The sequence below is a fragment of the Apiospora hydei genome (genome assembly GCF_038363865.1).
Source record: "Apiospora hydei strain CBS 114990 chromosome Unknown utg000002l_segment0_segment0, whole genome shotgun sequence".
Taxonomy (NCBI): Eukaryota; Fungi; Ascomycota; class Sordariomycetes; order Amphisphaeriales; family Apiosporaceae; genus Apiospora; species Apiospora hydei.
In genome coordinates this window covers 1,210,592-1,228,690 of record NW_027117361.1, presented here as the reverse complement: position 1 = coordinate 1,228,690, position 18,099 = coordinate 1,210,592, and the positions used below count along the sequence as shown (strand labels likewise).

Below are 18,099 nucleotides of genomic sequence, written 5' to 3'. Positions count from 1 at the left end.
TACGGCACAATATGTGGGCTCCGGGTCGTCCTTCCAGGGTGCCTAACTCAAGGCAGTCAGGTAGTGTGTGTGGTGTACTACAAGAATGGAGAATGCTGGAGGCAAAGTCGATGGTCCGCTGTACTACTGGATATGATTGGGGCCAGTCGGGTTCCAGAGCGAGGTTGGATTTCGACTAGGAGTTAAGACCTAACTTGCAGATGCCGAGGATATCAATTCGGGCCTGGCGCAGTGAGATTAGTTCCCCCGCTGGCCGCGCAGGTCATCCATCCATCGCCAATGCTGATGGTGTGTGCGGCTTTATCGCAGGCAAGCTTCACCAATGTGACTAAACGGGCAGACTGGGGGAGCCAGGAGCTTGGGTGTGAGTGCCAGAGTGCGAGGCACTGAGGCGCTGGGGGCAATGATGACGAAAATGGGGTAATATCCCATTATGGGGTTAAGATGGGCCACTTTCCCCTTGGGCCCTTGGGCCCTGGAAATCCCTTCCTCTGGCCAGACGGCTGCCAAGCTGCGACTCCCTTAAGCCCGAAGCCGATAGATTTGGGCATAACCGTCCATTGGCTCGAGATGCCCGGCCACGGCAGACGCCACGAATCACGTCGCCCGCCTTGGTCCGGACGCCAGCCAAATAAAGTTTGCTATAGGCGTTAAGAGCCAACGAGACATGCACGCATGCAATGGCCCGGTTCTAACGACATGGGGGTTGGGATTAGCTAGAACGACCTCTCCACCCGCCGCATGGATCAGGTTAGCAGCAGTGGGCAGAGGCTGGAAAGTATGGGCTATCGAGGCTATCTGATACCCCTTCTACTGCCTCGTGCATCTCTGGGGTCTGGGCGAAGGGGAACGACTGGCCGACCCCGCACTCTTTCCTGACCCCTACTCCTACGACTTTACCAATGCTGCCCTATTTGAAAGCCGCCCTGGGTTCATCTGCCTGCGCAGGGCTTACCGTTGAGGGAGCTACAGCCAGCACCCCTGGAAAAACGACGAACGATAATCTGGCGATTTTGGCTTCCCTTCGCCCTAGCGACTAACCCCTTGGCTCACGTGGCCTTCCATGATATACCCGTTGGACATGCTGCCAATTTCATCTCGCCGCATAGTCTGGTTCACGGGGTCTTGGAATCTTTACCGACCGACGGGCGAGTCGAGCACCGGCGTCACGGCGAAACGCTGAACACGCATTTATGGAGAGAAACAACCCCGTTTCCGCCCTCGCGTGGACCTACTAGTTCCGACGGCGGCCAATCCAAGGAAGAGATTTCCATTTGGTAATCGCTAGACTGGGCTTGGGGGATGGGGGCTTTTTTTCAATTGGACAGAGCCGACCCCAGGACGGACCCGACAGCAGTGCAACACTCCGCTGTCCAAAACATGTTCAGTTCACACCCATTGGGGTCGTCCTCCTTTTGGGGTTGCGCATCCCCGCACTTCTGCTGCGAGCCGACATCATACCCTCCCTTCCGCCTGGGTTGGTGGTTGGCATCACCAAATCCGCCAAGTCCATGACATCGCGAATCGTGATAGATCTGCCAATCCCTCAGATGGCCATGTGTGTCCTATGTCTATTTAAGCCTATGATAGTCCTCTCTATCTCGAAGCCAAGTGACAAGTGAACAGAGCGCCTGCAGCGATGCGGTCGGTGGCCGCACCGCACGCATTGCATCTCGCATATCTGTTTTGCTCACAGCTTACCCCACCTTCGTCATAGGCTGGAACGGGATTTTCTTGGCGGTGCACATTCAAGGGGCAAAGGAAGCAGAGAGCACTCGCATTACCAAGGTAAGCGACTGACTGTGTGCCTGTGTCCACAATCACGAAGAGAAAACGGGGTCGACGCCAATCCTCATAGGATTCCCTTCCGGCCCTTTTCTGCATAAGCAAACACACCGTCCGGATTGTTGGGGAAGGGCACTGTCAAGGCCAGATATCATCTGTACCCCATCCTGTCATCGTGGCAGGATTGAGGTTTGTCGGTCTGGAAAGGGAAAAAGGGGGCTTACTTTCCTCCCCACTCCCGGCTGGATTGGGAGTGGCCTTCCCAGACGGAGCCGCAACGAACTGCCTTGACTCTTGTCGCTGGATGCAGGCAGGCATGGCCATTCGCGGCCCAATGAGGTACGGGAGAATAGCCCGCCTACGTTGTTGCTACTGCGACGACGTCGTAAATGGCGATGCCACTTATGCACAATTGCTTCATTCCAACTCTGTTTTCACCGACCATGATACGATTGTCAATGCCATTGACTTTGGTCGCACTGATCGCATTTTGGCGATATGCACACATCCGCTTACATCATTGCATTTCCTGCTACGCTTACAAGCGGCTCTTGCGCTGGGATCACAAGCCAAAAGCCATTTGAGCAATACCAATTGCTGAATCTGCCGAATGCCATATTCTGTCATCAAAAGAAACAGTAGTATGCTTAAATCCCGTCATTGGTTGGTGTTTCATAGGAAGAATTGTTTCTCCATCCTCAAACAAATTGGGAAATATATGGTATAGTCAAAGCATCGGTTATAATGGACAGTCAGCAACGACTCTAGCTACAATGTAGACCACGCATATTTATTTCCCGATCGCAGACTTCCAACGGCTGATGAACAGAGCTCCCGGAGTCGGGACTTTTGTAGATCACTACGCGTATATGCAAACGTAATCAGAGGTAATGATTGTGTGACTTATAGGCAACTCAAGTATAAGGCCGCCAACATTCAGAGATCTCTATCGGATTCTAACATTCCCGTGTAACAATAGAGCTCGCGCATCGTTTGACGAGTAACTCTGACGGTCATAGATAAGAAATGGATGGATAGATAAGCGATCGATTGTATCCGTATCAACCCACCTTCTGTACGATAAGCCGTATCGATAACACTTTATCTGGCCGGGGAATTTTGATCTGAACCATGAGAGAGTATACGGCACGCGGAAAAGTCAATCAAACCTGCTCAGAGTGAATTTAGATAAATCCAAAGTGTTCAATTGAAAAAGAGCCGTCGGTTGAGATGCACGGCAAGCCTAGGAATTTTGGCAGCAGCAGCGGACATCCCAGGATTGTTGTGTATCTCTGACATCCAAGTGGTTGGGGCAAGAAATAAGGGCATCGCGGTCGGCGCCCCAGACCAAATTTTCTCCGACATCAACCCTCAACCGCCCGCCGGACCTGCAGTTTGCTGTCGCAAACCCCCGCCAACACCCTTCCCGTCCCTCTCGACACCGTAGAGCGCATCCGGAGACGCATGCGACATGGACGAAGCCCTCGAGGAGGCGCTCCGGGCGGCCGCCGCCGCCGAGCATCCTCCTGACCACCAGGCCCTCTTGGATGCTCTGGCGGCCATGGCTTCCGAGCATACAACGACCCCGCCAACCTCCCACGACGAGTCTCACCACCACGTCCCGGAACACGAGCTGGGCCCCGATATCTTCGATCTTTTAAGGCAAGGACAGCATCATGAACCCGAGGAGGCTCAGCAGCAGCCCGATAATGACGCAACAAGCGCTACTCCTGCCCCAATGGCAACCGATCTGCACCCCGCTCCCTCCAGCGAGTCGCGCCCGCAAAGTACAGAAGCGCAAGAACAATCTCCTGGGACTGCGACTGCGGCGACTGTAGTCCCAGAGGAGGCAGATGAGGATCACCAAGAAATATTGGATGCTCTTGCCGCGATATTTCCATCGGAGCAACCTACCGCGCCCACCAGTGAGTTTTGCCCAAGTAGAAAATTTCGTAGCAACGGACTGGCAATGGCTTGTCCAAGTGGACATTGCTTGGTAGCAATACTTCCCAGTGCTTGTAGTGTTCTTCATGTCGGCGCGGCTCCCTAATGCGCAAACTAGACTCCGAGGAGAAGGATGAGATCAAGCGCGAATCTCCTGCCGAGGAACCGCCCCAGTCGCCTTTAAAACGAATGCGATCGCCGGAAGACGATGCAACCGCCGACCAAAGAGACGAGAAGCGAGTGAAGACAGATGCAGAACATGCTCGCGAACTCGCAGAGGAACTGCAACGGATATTCCAATCAGCGCCCTCGAACACCGCCCACGATCCAATGGATACGGTCACCGCCGATGAGACAGGCGAGCCAGGCGACCACTCCATGCTAGATGCCGACGCGCATATTATCGATCATCTGAACGGCCATTTTGGCGAACAAGAAACACATGACTTACCGAACGATGTTCTGGATGGGTTCCATAGCGACTTTGTTCTGGAGGGCCTCGATGGGGAGAACACTCTTCACTCGGAACAGAACGGGACGCCCGATCTGACGTTGTCAGAAACACCAACCCACAAGAGATCAATATGGGACCCCAACCCAAAGCATTTCACGCGCCAAATGCACTACATTCCGACGTTGGGCACGGTGGCTTACGATGTTCTGAGAGCGTTATCCGAACGGTCGTTCGAGACGGTCATTGCGGGAATCAACCCTAAAGAGAACGGGGAAGAGACCGAGGTTTTCAAGGAGTACCGGAAACTCAAGTCATTCTTCATTAACCTAAGAGAGAAGTTAAACGACGAGTTTCCTCTGTTATATCCTGATCAACTAGATATCGTGGATACTGGAGAACAGGAGATCATTCGGGTAGCGAACTTAGCTACGATATGCTCAAGTATATTCGGCGCGAACGAGCTTGGGTGGCCAGACTTGGACAGCAACTTTCTTCTGGCTTTTGTTCCCAAGTCGAAACCCATGACATCCGAAGTCGCCGACCTCTACATTGGACTCAAGACTCAGATGTACTTGGACCTTCTTGAGAACGAGAAGGATTCCAATCGAGAATCGCTTTTGAAGCGCCTTTTCGTCGACGGGGTAGAATCGTCTCTCAAACAGCGGCACCCAGATGTACCTTTGGTAGGCGCCGAGAAGGACTTCTTGGCGAACTGCAATGCGAGGAAGGCCTTGCTGCTCGAGGAATCCTTCGACCCGGCCAGGATTGGTATGAAATCCGATAACCTAACTGGTGTCTTTGCTGACTTGTGATTACCCAGTTGACTTGAAGGATCAGAAATATCCGTATGACTCTTTTCTCCAGAGTATCAACGTATATATCAGTAACTGCATCGAGACAATCGAGAATTTGGCGACAAGGCGGAATAGCATCTCGTTTGACATGGAAAACTTCTCGTTCGATGATGGTCTAGACGGGCATGACCTAGGCGACTTGGAGACAATCATGGCCGAGGCGGCTTCCCGAGCCGCTCAGGCACAGGTTGATGAAAAGGAATCCAATGGGGCTGATATCGATGAACTCGCTGCTCTCCTATCCGATGGCATTACCCGCAATAGCCAGCAGCAACAAGCACACCCACCAACATCGGCAGCTTCAGGACTGTCTCCTACAGCTCTTGCCCTTGAGGAGAGTGCTCTGAGAGCCAAAACCCTGGCCCTCGACAGTATACAACAAAATCAATATCGGCCAACAGTATCCCCGCAGCCTTCATCCAAACCTACCACATACCATAACCCACAACAACACCAGGCTCAGCCACAGCAACCGCATCCACAGTACTATCAATATAACCAACAGCCAGCTACAGATGCGCAAGCCTCTGATAAGGTAACTTCGGCTAATGGTGTAATGCTGCCCCCAAACCAGACCGATTCAACTCCCAACCTGTATGAACGTGCTCGTCAGGCGGCCGCCGCTCGCTCATCTAACCACGCGCGACGCGAAGGATCTCACTCGACGCGCCGGCCTTGGAGCGCCGATGAAGAGAAGGCGCTCATGATGGGTCTGGACATGGTGAAGGGTCCTCATTGGTCCCAGATCTTGTCACTATTCGGACCCAACGGAACCATTAGCCAGATACTGGCTGATCGCACGCAGGTGCAACTGAAGGACAAAGCACGTAACCTCAAGCTCTTCTTTCTCAAGACGAACTCGGAGATGCCTTATTATCTTCAATGCGTGACGGGCGAGTTGAAAACGAGGGCCCCTACACAGGCAGCTCGGAAGGAAGCGGAAGAGAAGGCCAGGCTCAACTCGCAAGAAGAGCAGGAGAGGATTAATGGCATCATGGCACTTGGCAGCATGCAGACGAACGGTGCGCAGCGACCAAACCCGGCGCTTGTCGGCCAGAGGAGTGCGACACCGACCCAACCAACTCAAGGGGGCTTCAAGCGCATCCAAATGCGAACAGAGCCACCCAAAGCCAACCGCCTACACCGGTTACAGGCCGGATCACAACAGGACAACCGGCCCAGCCAGTCCGGTATCCTCCGACGGCCCCCAAGCCCTACCAGCCGCAAGGCACCCCTTCACAACCGCAAGCGCAGGTCCATTCCGTGGCTCAACAGAATGGTCAGCGTCCAGCAGTTCCACAGCCTGCTGGACAAACTCGACTCCGTCCCAAAATCAGCAACAGCAGGGACTGCCTCAAAGCCTGCAGCAACATCATGGACTGCCCCCTGCTCCTCAACAACAATCTGGTCTACCCCAGAGCCAACAGCAGCAACGGCCAGTGCAGAGCACGTTGCAGAACCCCAAACCGCAACAGCATCCGCCGCAGTACCAACAACGCCCCCAGCCACAGCCGCAACCAGCTGCCCAAGGTCATACTCAAGCAAACCTACAGCAGCAACCCCAGCGTACCCAGCAGCCGGTCCAGGCCGGTACTGCTGCGGTCAACACACAACAGACTCAGCAACAACGGGCGGTGCAACCTCAGGGGCAATTGCGTCAACCTCTCGGGGCAACCCAAGCCGCACCAAGAGCCCCAGCCCCTGGCCAGGCTCCTGCACAGACTGCAGGGCAAGCTGCTGCGCAAGCCCCTTGTCCTGCACAATATGCGGGTGCAAGTCAGCCTATATCACGTCCGCCACAGCCACAACAGCCGTCGTCTCAATCACACATATCTACGCAGCAGCCTAATGTGCAACAACCGGTTATCAAGAGGGAAGGTGTACCGCAGCAGCCAGCGCAGTCTCACAGTGGGAACACGCAACCTGCACAGCAACGACCCGTGCAACAGCCGTCTCTACCACAGCAGCCTGGGCACCCCGTCAATACTCAGCAGCCTGCTCCGGCTAGGGCACCTCCACAGTCGGCACCATCAGCAGCCTCGCATGCTCCCCAGGGAGCACTACGGACACCTCAAGCGAACTCTCAGCCTAACCTTCCAAATATTGGCCATGTACCTCCCCGAGCGCCTCTTCAGAGAGCTCCGCAGCAAGCTGCTCCCCAAGGACCGTCTTGGGTAGGCCCTCAAGCTGGTCAGAGCACCTCTCAGGCTACCACGCCGGCTGTTCCTCGAACGAATCCACAACCCTCTGCACAGAGTACTCCGCAAGCTGTCCACCAGACTGCAGCTCAGCCTACCTCCCAAGCACCCGCCCGGGTCGGGGTGCAGACAACAGCCCAAGCTTCCACTCAGGCAGCTCCTCGAGCTGCACCCGTGACTGCAAACCAGCAGCCTGTCCGAGCTGGTCCTCAAAATCTGCCCCAGGCAGCTGCCCGGCCTGTTCCAACGACTGCGTCTCAGCCCTTGTCACAAGCTCCTCGCCCGGCTGGGCCTCAAACTGCTGCCCAGGCTGCTGCCGCTGCTACCCGCCCGCCTACACAGCAAGCTTTGCCCCAGGCAAGTACTCAGCCAAGCCGCCCGATCGGTGCTCCAGGTGTACCCCAGGCTGCCCGGCCAGGTGTGCCTCAAACTCCTGCTCAACCAGTATCTCAGGCGGCGCCACGGTCTACACCTCAGGCTGGACCGGCCGCTGCTCCTCGAGCTCCATCGCAGACTCAGTCTCCACGCTTGGCGAACCCGCAGCAGCTACCTCCGGCGCAAGCCCAGGCTCAACCTAGACCGCAGCCTCAGTCGCAGCCTCAAGCGCAACCTCAGGGCCAACCTAGGGCTCAACCTCTGGCACAACCTCAGGTTAAACCCCAACAGCCGCCGCAGCCTCCACCCGCGCAACAGCAACAAACACAGGCTAAACCCCAGGCTGCTGCTCAACCCCAGGCTGCTGCTCAACCCCAGGCTGCTGCTCAACCCCAGGCTGCTCAAACTCAGCAACGCCCGCCGCCGCCGCCGCCTCAGCAGCAGCAACCTCAACCGCAGGCCCGACAACCACCACCGCCGCCTCCTCAGCAGCCTCAGCAGCAACCTCAAGCACCATCCCAGGCGCAACCTAAGGCGCAACCCCAAGCCCAAGCCCAAGCCCAGGCACCGGCTCAGACGCGGTCTCCGGTTCAACCTCAGGCTAAACCACAAGGACCCTCACAACAACCTCAACAGCCTCCTCGACAATCTCCTCCGCAACCTCTCCAGAACCCTCTTCCCCAGAAGCCACCTCAACAGGCACCTCAGCAAGCACCTCAACAAGCACCTCAACAGGCACCTCAGAAGTCCCCTCAGCAAGCACCCCAGAAGATCGCTGAGCAAGCTCCGCAACGACCTCCGCAGCAACCTGCGCAGCAGCAGCAGCAGCCAACCCCGCCGCCGCCTCCTCCACAGCTATCGCAGCAAACGTCTGAGCAGCGACCTCAGGTGCCTGCATCAACCCCAGCGACGACTGGACCCCAGCCTGAACAACAGGCCAAGGCAGAGCCAGCGAAGGAGGGCGAGTTGGATCACTTGTTCTTCCTCAAGGAAGCCATGGAGAGGGAGCAGCAGGATGCCCGAGATAAAGAAGCCCGAGACAAGGAGGCAGAGGCGCTCCGTGTTGCCCTTTTGGCCATCGAAGGTGCGGGTGGCGGCAGCAATGGAGCTTGATTACGACACGAGACGACATGGACATTCTGCGCAGCGTGAGAGACAAAAAGCGACACGAAACGGACGAGGATCCCATTCTAGTATATATTGCGGACTGTTTCTACCTTTCTTCTATTATTCTGGACGTTTTGACGGCGACGCTTGATACCCCCAATTTCTGCGATGGATGGGTGATTGATTATAGATTTACGAAAAGGGAGAAGGAGAAGAGCGAGAGAAGAAGTAGAGTTGTTGGATTGCACAACCTAGACGGTCCCCTGGATAGATGATGATGGTGGATATCCAAGGGGGCAGGGAATTGATAAAAAACATACTTATATGCATTGAGCGCATCGGTGTTATGGAAAGGCAACAAGCGCTGGCCACCTGGTTTGAATGCCAGCTTTGATAGGTATATAGTGTTGGTCTATATTTAAGAAGAGACAGACAATTCATGTCTCGGTATTGGACTATATGTTCAGCCTCACGTTGCTTATTATCTCCTGCTCGCTCTTTCTCGTGAAATGCAGATACTTAATATGGGTAGCCACGTGGTAGATGTTATATACAAGTAGGTTCTGTCTATGACTTTGAGTGAGATATCTACTGGCTTCTGGTCGTAGGATACAGGAGGCAAGTAGTCTAGGTGAATAGATAGAACTGAGACTTGCTTGCCCCATCGCACGGGCTATCGACAGATAGTTCCGCTGCTGGTAGCGAACCGAGCCACGGGCGAGTCTACAGCAGGCAGACGGGAGGGGGTTGCATATCCGTTTTCGCCTTTCTGACAAAGGCCACGCCTGATAGTCGTTATTGCATGGTCGACTGCTCTGTAATTCATGTACGTATAAGAATCTTCGTCCAATCTCTAATTCTATATTTATATTATCAATTCATTCCAGCCTACGTATCAACTACTACTCTTACCCAACAAGTCGAGATTCATAGAGGATGCAAGTTTCGTATATACCTGTTACAAGCAGTAATAGGCATACATCGAAGTTGTGTTCATGCGTGTCGTAGCGCTTAGACAAGCACAGCATACTCTCACGACCTCTGATGGTTTTGGCCCCCAACCGATCTCTTCATTCACCCCTTGCGAGCCCGATAAATGTGTGCGCACTTTCTCTCTTTACGCATGCGTATACATAATGCAGAATCAAAAAGTCGGTGAAAAGTCCTACAGTATCATTCATGTATGCATCTAATGAGCCAAATATCGGCAGACCAGCAGACCGGCATTCTCGGGATAGTCGAAAACCCTCTCTCCCAGCTGATTGATGTTGTTGGCCTGTTGCTACCTTGGCTTCGACCACGTCGCGCTGCGCTTCTACTTCCCCCTTTCGAGGTGGCTTCCTCCTGATGAACGGCAATCGCGACGAACCAGAGGCTGCCAAGTCAAGCAACGAGCTTATTGGGAGACCAACATGCCCAGCATGACGTACGTGTGTTTGGTCTGCAGACAGGACATGACTGCTTCAGGGGAAAAGTGCGTGGAATAGCAAACATATATGCAGATAGGCAAGGCAAAGGACGAGACGAGAAGGTACATGAGGCAGACAGAGGCAACCTTGATTGCTCTCGATGCCTTGGAAGAACCGGTAATTGTCGTATGGTCGTGAAGCGTCTATCCCCCTCACTCCTAACACCACAACCTATCATCTTTGGCTCGCGAGGCAACAGCGGCGAGGCATTTCGTCAAGGCATAGTCGTCATGATGCGCCACGACAGTAATGTAGCACGAAGTAGCAAACCTACAATCGTCCATGTTTTCCATGGAGTAACTACTTGCCAATACAAGGGGCTGCCGCCTACATCGGACTCACCGAGGAAGAACCAGAAGGGGGGCTCTCCTTTTTCCCCTAGCGGTATCCGCCTGCGGTGCCGCCTCCCAGCAAGTGGTGGATACAGATCAGGCATCAGCGATCAAGGCCTAAACGTGATAGAATGAGTTGGAAGTAACGTTAACAAGGGACAAGAGCCATGATAATGCTCGAGGGCAGTGACGTCGTGGCTAAGGACATCAATGTGCACCTGTGGATAGTCCACATGTAAGTAAGCAGTGAGGGTGTTCCACGGCATACCCCAAGGGACTGATGGCTTGAACAGAGTAGAACGCCCTTGGTCTGACCGCCCATCTCCCCGCTTCGGAGTCGACGAGTACAGCTGGAGGCGTAGATGCCTGTAGAAGGTCAGCAAGTAGGCACCAGTTCTAGGAGTCCAGGTAACTCCAGCCTCAGAGCGGCGAACGTAGGCCATCCTAAACGGAGAGATGGGCAACTTCCATGTTGATACTTTCGGTCACTAAGGACGTATTCTTACTGCCAAGTAGAAAGGAGGCTCTGTGGTGCTTCATCTGACCATTTACCGCTCGCGGGTACTCTAGTCATGGTGAGTATTGCTTATCCAGAGAAGGCCAGGGAGGGTCAGCCAAGAGCCCGCGACTGATAGGAAAGCTGGCACAAGGTCATGGAAACATTAGCGGCGGCCAGTGGAATTCCCGAATCGAAGGCCTCCACAGAGGAAAGTTGGAGGCGCGGTGTAGTTCGGTTTCGGATGGCGAGCAGCGAGTTTGTGTGAAGTACTGGAGGGAGCCCGTGAATGTATCTCTACCTCGGTGGATGATGACAGGAACAGGACTGTAGTTGTCAGCACTAAATCCTTCCTGTCCCCATCTTCCGGCCTTCCCTGTCCAAGGTTTTGGACCAGGCTGCTGCGATTTGGCCCCCAAAGGTATCCAGCCCGACTGCCGACGCCGTTCAGAGGCGAAGTCAAGGAAAATCCCAAAAATCAGGCCATGCTGAGCTGCCGTGCTTCGACAGACCTTGGCCTGGCTGACCGACAGTTGTGGACTCGCGTTTGGGAGATGTGGTGATGTGTGCCTGCCATAGAGCGGCCATGGAGTGTTATCAGCCAGCAACTAGGCTGTAGACCATCTCCAGCTTGTGGCGTCCAGTGAACCAATGACGTGTGGATTAGTATGGCCATTTCCCAATGCGAGTGTTATGCTAGTGCCCCATGGATATGTCGGTATGGTTTCTATAATTATCTGCCTGTGTTATTGCCAGTATCGCGTGGCATGGCGATCATTTTCCTGGTTCAGTCGAGTGTTGGCGAATAACAGAGCAGGACAGATTGCCAAAGTCCGAGGAGTAGACAGGAAGGACGGCGGTCCATTCCAACCAAGTGTGGGTGGGTCATGTTGGAAGAATTCCATGGTTCATACAGTATGTAAGTATTGAACCCAACACCAAAGCCGCGAGAAGCAGAGGAAGTCGGGAATCCAAGCAACGGATTGTCGGGGTGGACCAACCAACTGCTGGAGTGAGAGGCGGCCTTCGAAAGACTGATGGAGAGGCCGCGCGCGGCACACCAAGTCCGATGAATGTCCATGTCCTTGGGGTGCCGACAAGGTTTAGGTTCAGCCGTTTCTTTTTCCTTCCCAAGTGCGACATCCATCGATCGGCCTGCATGGGGTCCCCCGGTTGTCGCAATCCATGGCGACGGACGATGTTGGGATGGCAAGACGGCGACACAGAGGTAAGGGTGTGTGCTCGTGTGTGCGCATGTGTCGCAAAAAGGCGCGAGAGGCCTCTCTTATCAAATGATCAGGTCGAACCCCAGCCCCCATGATGGGCTGGAGAAGGAATGCCTTGGCTTGCAGGCATTTGCGCTTCTATTTTGGGGGGCCCTTCAAAGCGCAGAAGCACTGGACGGCTCCTGTCAGCCTTGGGGTGCGGCTGAGCTGCGCCATGATAAAAGCAACAAGACGGTACAATGCTACTACCTCCAAATAGAGGCAAGACGCCTTGGCAGAGAGATAGAGGTGAGTTGCCTGTCGATCACGCAGACGGATTTGGAGAACCTACCTCATTTGATCGTAGTGTATGCCCCGGCTTGACCCCCATCTCCCAGATGCCATGTGTGGTCGGTGAGGTCGGATGGTCCCAGAAGATGGCCCAGAGTCCAGCCTCCAAAAGGTCACCAGCCGGTCGGTGACTCTGAAGCTTCCCCGCTACTGGAGACCAACCTTAATCCTTCGACCCCATCAGATGTACCCCGACCATATATTTTGTATACGTTCAGTACATGAGCAGCACTCTTGAGGACTCCGCTGTATCGATTGCCCTAGATTAGGCAACTTTGAAAGTCGAGTTACTCATACTCAAACCTGTCAAGTTGGCAGGTGTAAAAGCCAACTTGTTTGCTCCTGCTATGCTTGGGTGGACCTTGAAGATTGACCCAAGTACATGAGGAGGAAGGTATACCTTAGGTAACGTCTTCTGGTGTTCCTGCCATTAGCATCTTTAGAGGCTTTACCCTTTACAGGGCTGAGAACCTGGAAACACTGGCCGCATTCTGGCTGTGCTGCAGATGCGGGTGTCGCTTGGCTTTGTGGAGTCCGGGTTGCGGTTGCGCATGCAAGTGTCGTCTAGTGGGAAAGAATCCATCATCAATCATCGTTGGCCAACCAACATACCAGCCATGGCCATGGCATGCACGACATGGGCGCTGCGCTCCTCGGCCTTTTTCCTATGCGGCTCAACTGCTAGACCCCGTTGTATCTGTCGTACAACTGCGCAAACAAATGCCGCTTGCACCCTTTGTCGATGCAACGTCCATGCCAACTACCCGACGATGGCATGCTCATGCTGCTTACCAGAGAAGTCAATCGAATAATTGACTTTCGCCAGTATTGCTACAGAACAGCCGTCTCAAATGTATTCTCTACTTAATCGGACGCGAAACCCAAGTCGGCATAGCCTTCAATGTGACGCGGGCTGTGAGACATATGCTCTGCTCGTGGTTGACGTCCGGTGACGCGACCCTGGACTAAAACCCTAGCAGAAAGGCACCCGTATACCGAACAATGTTGGCGACCTGGAGCTTGTCTCCAAGCAAACATACCGTGTCTAGGGCAGAAGAAAGGTCGGTCGGTAGGTATGCGCTCCACACCCTCCCATTCTTCTGCCTTCTTCCCTCCTTGTACAAACAGGCGTCGTCTACATGTAGGTTGCTTACCGGAGGCTCAGCAGCGCCTTGCAAGTGTAAGGGCTTGCTTGTTCTTCCCCAACCCTCCACAAAGCCAAACGCCCTTCACCTCCAGGACTCCTGTTGAATCATACGGTAGGTACCATGGGACATGGGGTATTCGCCGCGTGCCCCTTCTGGAATGGTCGCCCTATTCCATACTATACTTCCCTCCATCAGGTACATCAATATGCTTGACTGAGCCCGCCCTGGTGGACATCAAGCGGAGGAGGCCTATCATCGAACCTGGTCCCTTGATAAAGGCTCTTGTTCCTCTATCGTTCGCTGGTGGCTTCGAACTCTGGCCGTTCCCACTTTCCGATTCGTTTCCAACTCTACATGAACCTGCCTTAGCTCCCGCATCGCATACAGACGCAGGAGCCTATCGTTCACTTGCCACTGCTACCTCCCACTCAAGCTTCAGATCCAACAACACCTACCGATTACTTACACATCAACGCTTTGGTCCTTCTTGACTCGATCGACGCATAACGTACGTCTGCCAATCGAACCTCAACAAGGTCCAACCAACCAGCTCGCTCTCATATATCCCAGACCCTTGCCTTTAGAAACCTGAGTTCTGGGACCGAGGCCTCATAGCAACGGTACCCAACAGGCGAATGGGTTACTACGAGACCATCGACGTGACGAGGTCGGGGCATCCAGGGTTCGTGCGGGGGTTCACTTATTCCCACCACCACCACCGCCCGCACCACCGCGAGCATCGGCACCACAAATGCTTCGATGACTGCTGCGGCGTCCCGCTGTCCGAGTACAAGCAGCTGCGCGCCGACCTCCAGCGCAGCCAGGAGGAGGCCGCGAAGCTCAAGCTCGACAAGGAGGACCTCAAGTGCGCCCTGCGCGACCGGGACGACAAGGTCCGGCAGCTGCAGGGCGACAACGGCTGGTACCACGCCGAGAACGACCGGCTCAAGGCCGACCACGACCGGCTCCGGGTCGAGAACGAGCGGCTCGCGTACGAGAACGCGTGCCTCCGGCAGGACATCGCCGTCGAGGTCGGCAAGGGCGACGCCTTCAAGCGGCGCATTAAAGTCCTCGAGAAGGACGTCGTGGCCAAGGAATGCGACCTGCGCGACCGCAAGGCGGACGTCAAGGACCTGAAGCGCCAGGTCGGCCTCCTCAACACCAAGCTCGACGTCGCTAAGGACCGCTACGATCGCGGGCTCAAGGCGCGCGACCGCGAGATCTTGAGTAGGGACGAGGTCATCCGCGAGCAGAATAACACGATCCAGCGGCTGCAGCATCTGCTGGAGCACTTCCGCGGCTGGTAAAATAAAGGATACCTAAAGAGGGGACGCTGCGGAGTTGTTACGATTTTACGAATACCTAGTTTCCTTGCGCCGCAACCGGCTCTTTGTTGCATTTATACCCCCCTGTGCAGGATGCTCATTCAAGGGAGGAGCTCCTTTGCCGGGCATATTGCTTTTACGACTTTCCTAGCTGAACTACACTATCGGAGGGGCTACGGAGAAACACACTGGCCATTTTTGAGATATCACTATTGGTCGACATCACACTCGCTTGATACAATCTCATTTGTTGTTGCTGCTGTATAAGATTGCGGGATCTGGGTTAGACTATTCTGTTTCCGCCCCCAAGATTGATAAGAATCGCTTGGCTTAGTTGGTTGCTTCCTACTATGTACTGCTGTTCTGTAATGATTTTACGTTCCATATACCCCCATCTTAGCAAGCCATCGCATCTAGATAGTTAGGATAGTTGAGGTGATTTAATGACTGAATTACACCTTGAAGAATACTGTCAAATTTGGAGACCAAAAACCACACTGGTGACGTTATCGCATGAGAGGGAACCAAATCATGTGTAGATCATTTACCCACTTGCTGATGGTAGAGGTGGTCCGCGGCTCGTGATGCTCTGGACGCGCGTGTGATGCGACGCGATGGGGACGTGAAGGAGGGGGAGGGCGGCCGCCCACCATACAGTAGGCACACATCCATGTTCTTTCTCGCTAGTCTCACGAAGCGCGATGCATACAAGGTCCCTGTACCTATTTGGGGGCTATGTATTTAATGCGAACCTGTTCCCCAGAAGAACGCACGCCACGGCCGACACCTGCACGCGGTTGAACTCTTAGTCATCTCTACCGGAATGCCGTGTGTAATATTGTATCTGTTAATACAGCGTGCGCGTTGCCACATAGGCGGACACTTTTCGTGGGAAGGCAATTCAAGACGATGTTTTTACACCTTTAGAAATCAAAGCAATACACCATGCAACCGTTATATTTAGGAAAGATGACCATTCAAGAAACTGACCGTTACATACAATGAAGCTGATTAAGCTTGTGTGCTCACCGTTTCTCTTTCCCGCTGACTGCGATGCGGAGGGTGTTCAGATCAGTGTCACTCCCCACACAATGGAAGCAGGTCCTCGCCGCACATGGGGGGTTGTGTGAGATCCGATGAGACAGGCATACAACGCGTGCTTCCAAGGCTTATTGTCAGCCATACTCCGTCTCCATCAATATGCCAAAGTCGTACGTAATCGGCGCCAAAAATAAGTAGTGTTCCCCTTCATTGGTCTTGATGATTTTGTTTGTTGATGTCACTCATTCAAGTTCTTCTACTTCATGGCTTTCGCGAGAGGTCGTTGTCATGTCGCATCTGGCTTATTTCATCACACTCGAAGGGTCGGTCGGTCGGGGTCGGGCAAGTCGCATGTAACGTAGATGCCCGAGCAACGACCCCAGACCCAGCCCAGATCTGCTGCTATTTTGGTTTGTGGGACCTCCCGCCGCCGTCGCTTGGAGAAAAAAAAGTGGCCGATTGATTTACAGTAGTACGGGTGGGTTCTTTTTTCTTTTCATGCTAGACATACATAAGGTACATTGAATCTTGATCTTCCCGAGCCAATTCAGACCTAACCTCAGGTTCTTTCTCAGGGGCGGGCTTGGATAATGGAAGTTTGGGTAGCACGCATTGAACGGTCCTCCCAACTCCTTAAATAATTTCACGGCTGCGTGGCGCCAGATCGACGACTACGTCGGATCGACTGATTGGCTGAGAGGTACGATTAAGGAAGGGGTAAAAATAAAGTGAGTGCATGAAGTGGAAAGCAATGTTGTCCAGCAATGTGATCTGTAGGACAAAAAGTTCAGGCTGGCAGGAAACAAACTCCTTATTCCAATGAATGTATTACTCTCAGCGTCTGCTTTTCCCACGTCGCTTGGTATCGATACGTGACAGGGGTACTTTTACTCCCTGTCTATCGTTTGGGTTGAGATATTATGAGTGAAAAGAAGGTACCGTGGGTTGCTGAGGAACCGAGTACATTAATACATCACATATACGGCCACAGCCCAGAAGGTGGTGTTGTCTCAAGGGCAGTCCAGTGCTACCCTAATTCGGGTTGTTCATCAAATCGAATTGTACTTGTACCTTGAAAAGAAAGAGTAAGACCATTTCGTTGTAATCAAACAATTGCGTGGTCGAAAAGAGGTCCACAGACAAAGAAACCTAGCCGAATCAGCGACAGCAGGTATCTTCTACTGGGACGGATTCGGGTCTGTCGGGAAGATTATTATTCATCGCGATCTCTCAAGTGGTCGAGGGGAGCGGGTATGTATGCAGTCAGAATCCGATATTTTGGGAGGGAGTAGAGCGCCTCAGCGAATCCAGCAGATGATAGGTTGTCCAGTTGGGCATCGTAAGCAGTCCCGTCGCTGCAGAATTTCGTGAGTATCAATCGATGAAGTGTCAGGAGTAAGATTGGGCACGCATTAGCATGTGAGCTAACGACGATGATCCTAGCGGTGATACCGAGCACTTGGGTTAGCAGCGCACCAGGGGGTCCCTGGTCGAAGTCTGACGATCTGGGGAAGCACCCGTGGGGCCCGTACAAGCAAGTTACAAAAAGAGTACGTACAATTTTTGATGGCCGTTGTGCGGCTGTGAGACTTGGTCATGGAAATTTTGTGATGCTGTGCGGCGTGCATCAAATCACTAAGATTTCTTCCGGGCCATCGTTAACAGAGGGTCAAGAAAGGAAAGCAGATTGGTAATCAGGCAGTGATGGTTTGGGAAGAACCTCCCGAATGGGTCGTCGTAATCAGGAAGGAATGGCAGAAGGGGGTTGGGTGCAGGTGGCTTGGAGAGCCTGAGCCACTAAATTGTGAGATGGGTGGCATATATGTGGCAAGCCATGTCCTTAAGCTGGCTGTCTGCTTACACATGCCTCAATACAGTCTGGCAACAAGTCGGGCGGGAATACAAGGGGTAGAGTGAATGCGACTAAATTGATCAATGGATTGAAGGTTGGATCGAGACGGCAAGACGGGCATCAGGCACGATAGATAGGAACCCGCCGGCGTCTCTGCAGCCTG

General features: G+C 53.7%; 2 protein-coding genes across 2 annotated transcripts; both read left to right on the top strand.

The window, feature by feature from the left end:
• Positions 1-3,256: 3,256 nt before the first annotated feature.
• Positions 3,257-8,723, top strand: PG997_000370 (Telomere repeat-binding factor- dimerization domain protein; the record flags this gene model as incomplete). The annotated part of the gene is made up of 4 exons (XM_066804685.1): positions 3,257-3,710; positions 3,848-4,951; positions 5,004-6,316; positions 6,375-8,723. 4 exons carry the CDS (start codon positions 3,257-3,259, stop codon positions 8,721-8,723), a joined length of 5,220 nt encoding a protein of 1,739 aa, XP_066674458.1.
• A 5,630-nt stretch (positions 8,724-14,353) lies between these two features.
• Positions 14,354-15,025, top strand: PG997_000369 (uncharacterized protein; the record flags this gene model as incomplete). Its single annotated transcript, XM_066804684.1, has 1 exon — positions 14,354-15,025. The coding sequence occupies one exon, from the start codon at positions 14,354-14,356 to the stop codon at positions 15,023-15,025; it is 672 nt and encodes a 223-aa protein (XP_066674457.1).
• Positions 15,026-18,099: the final 3,074 nt, after the last annotated feature.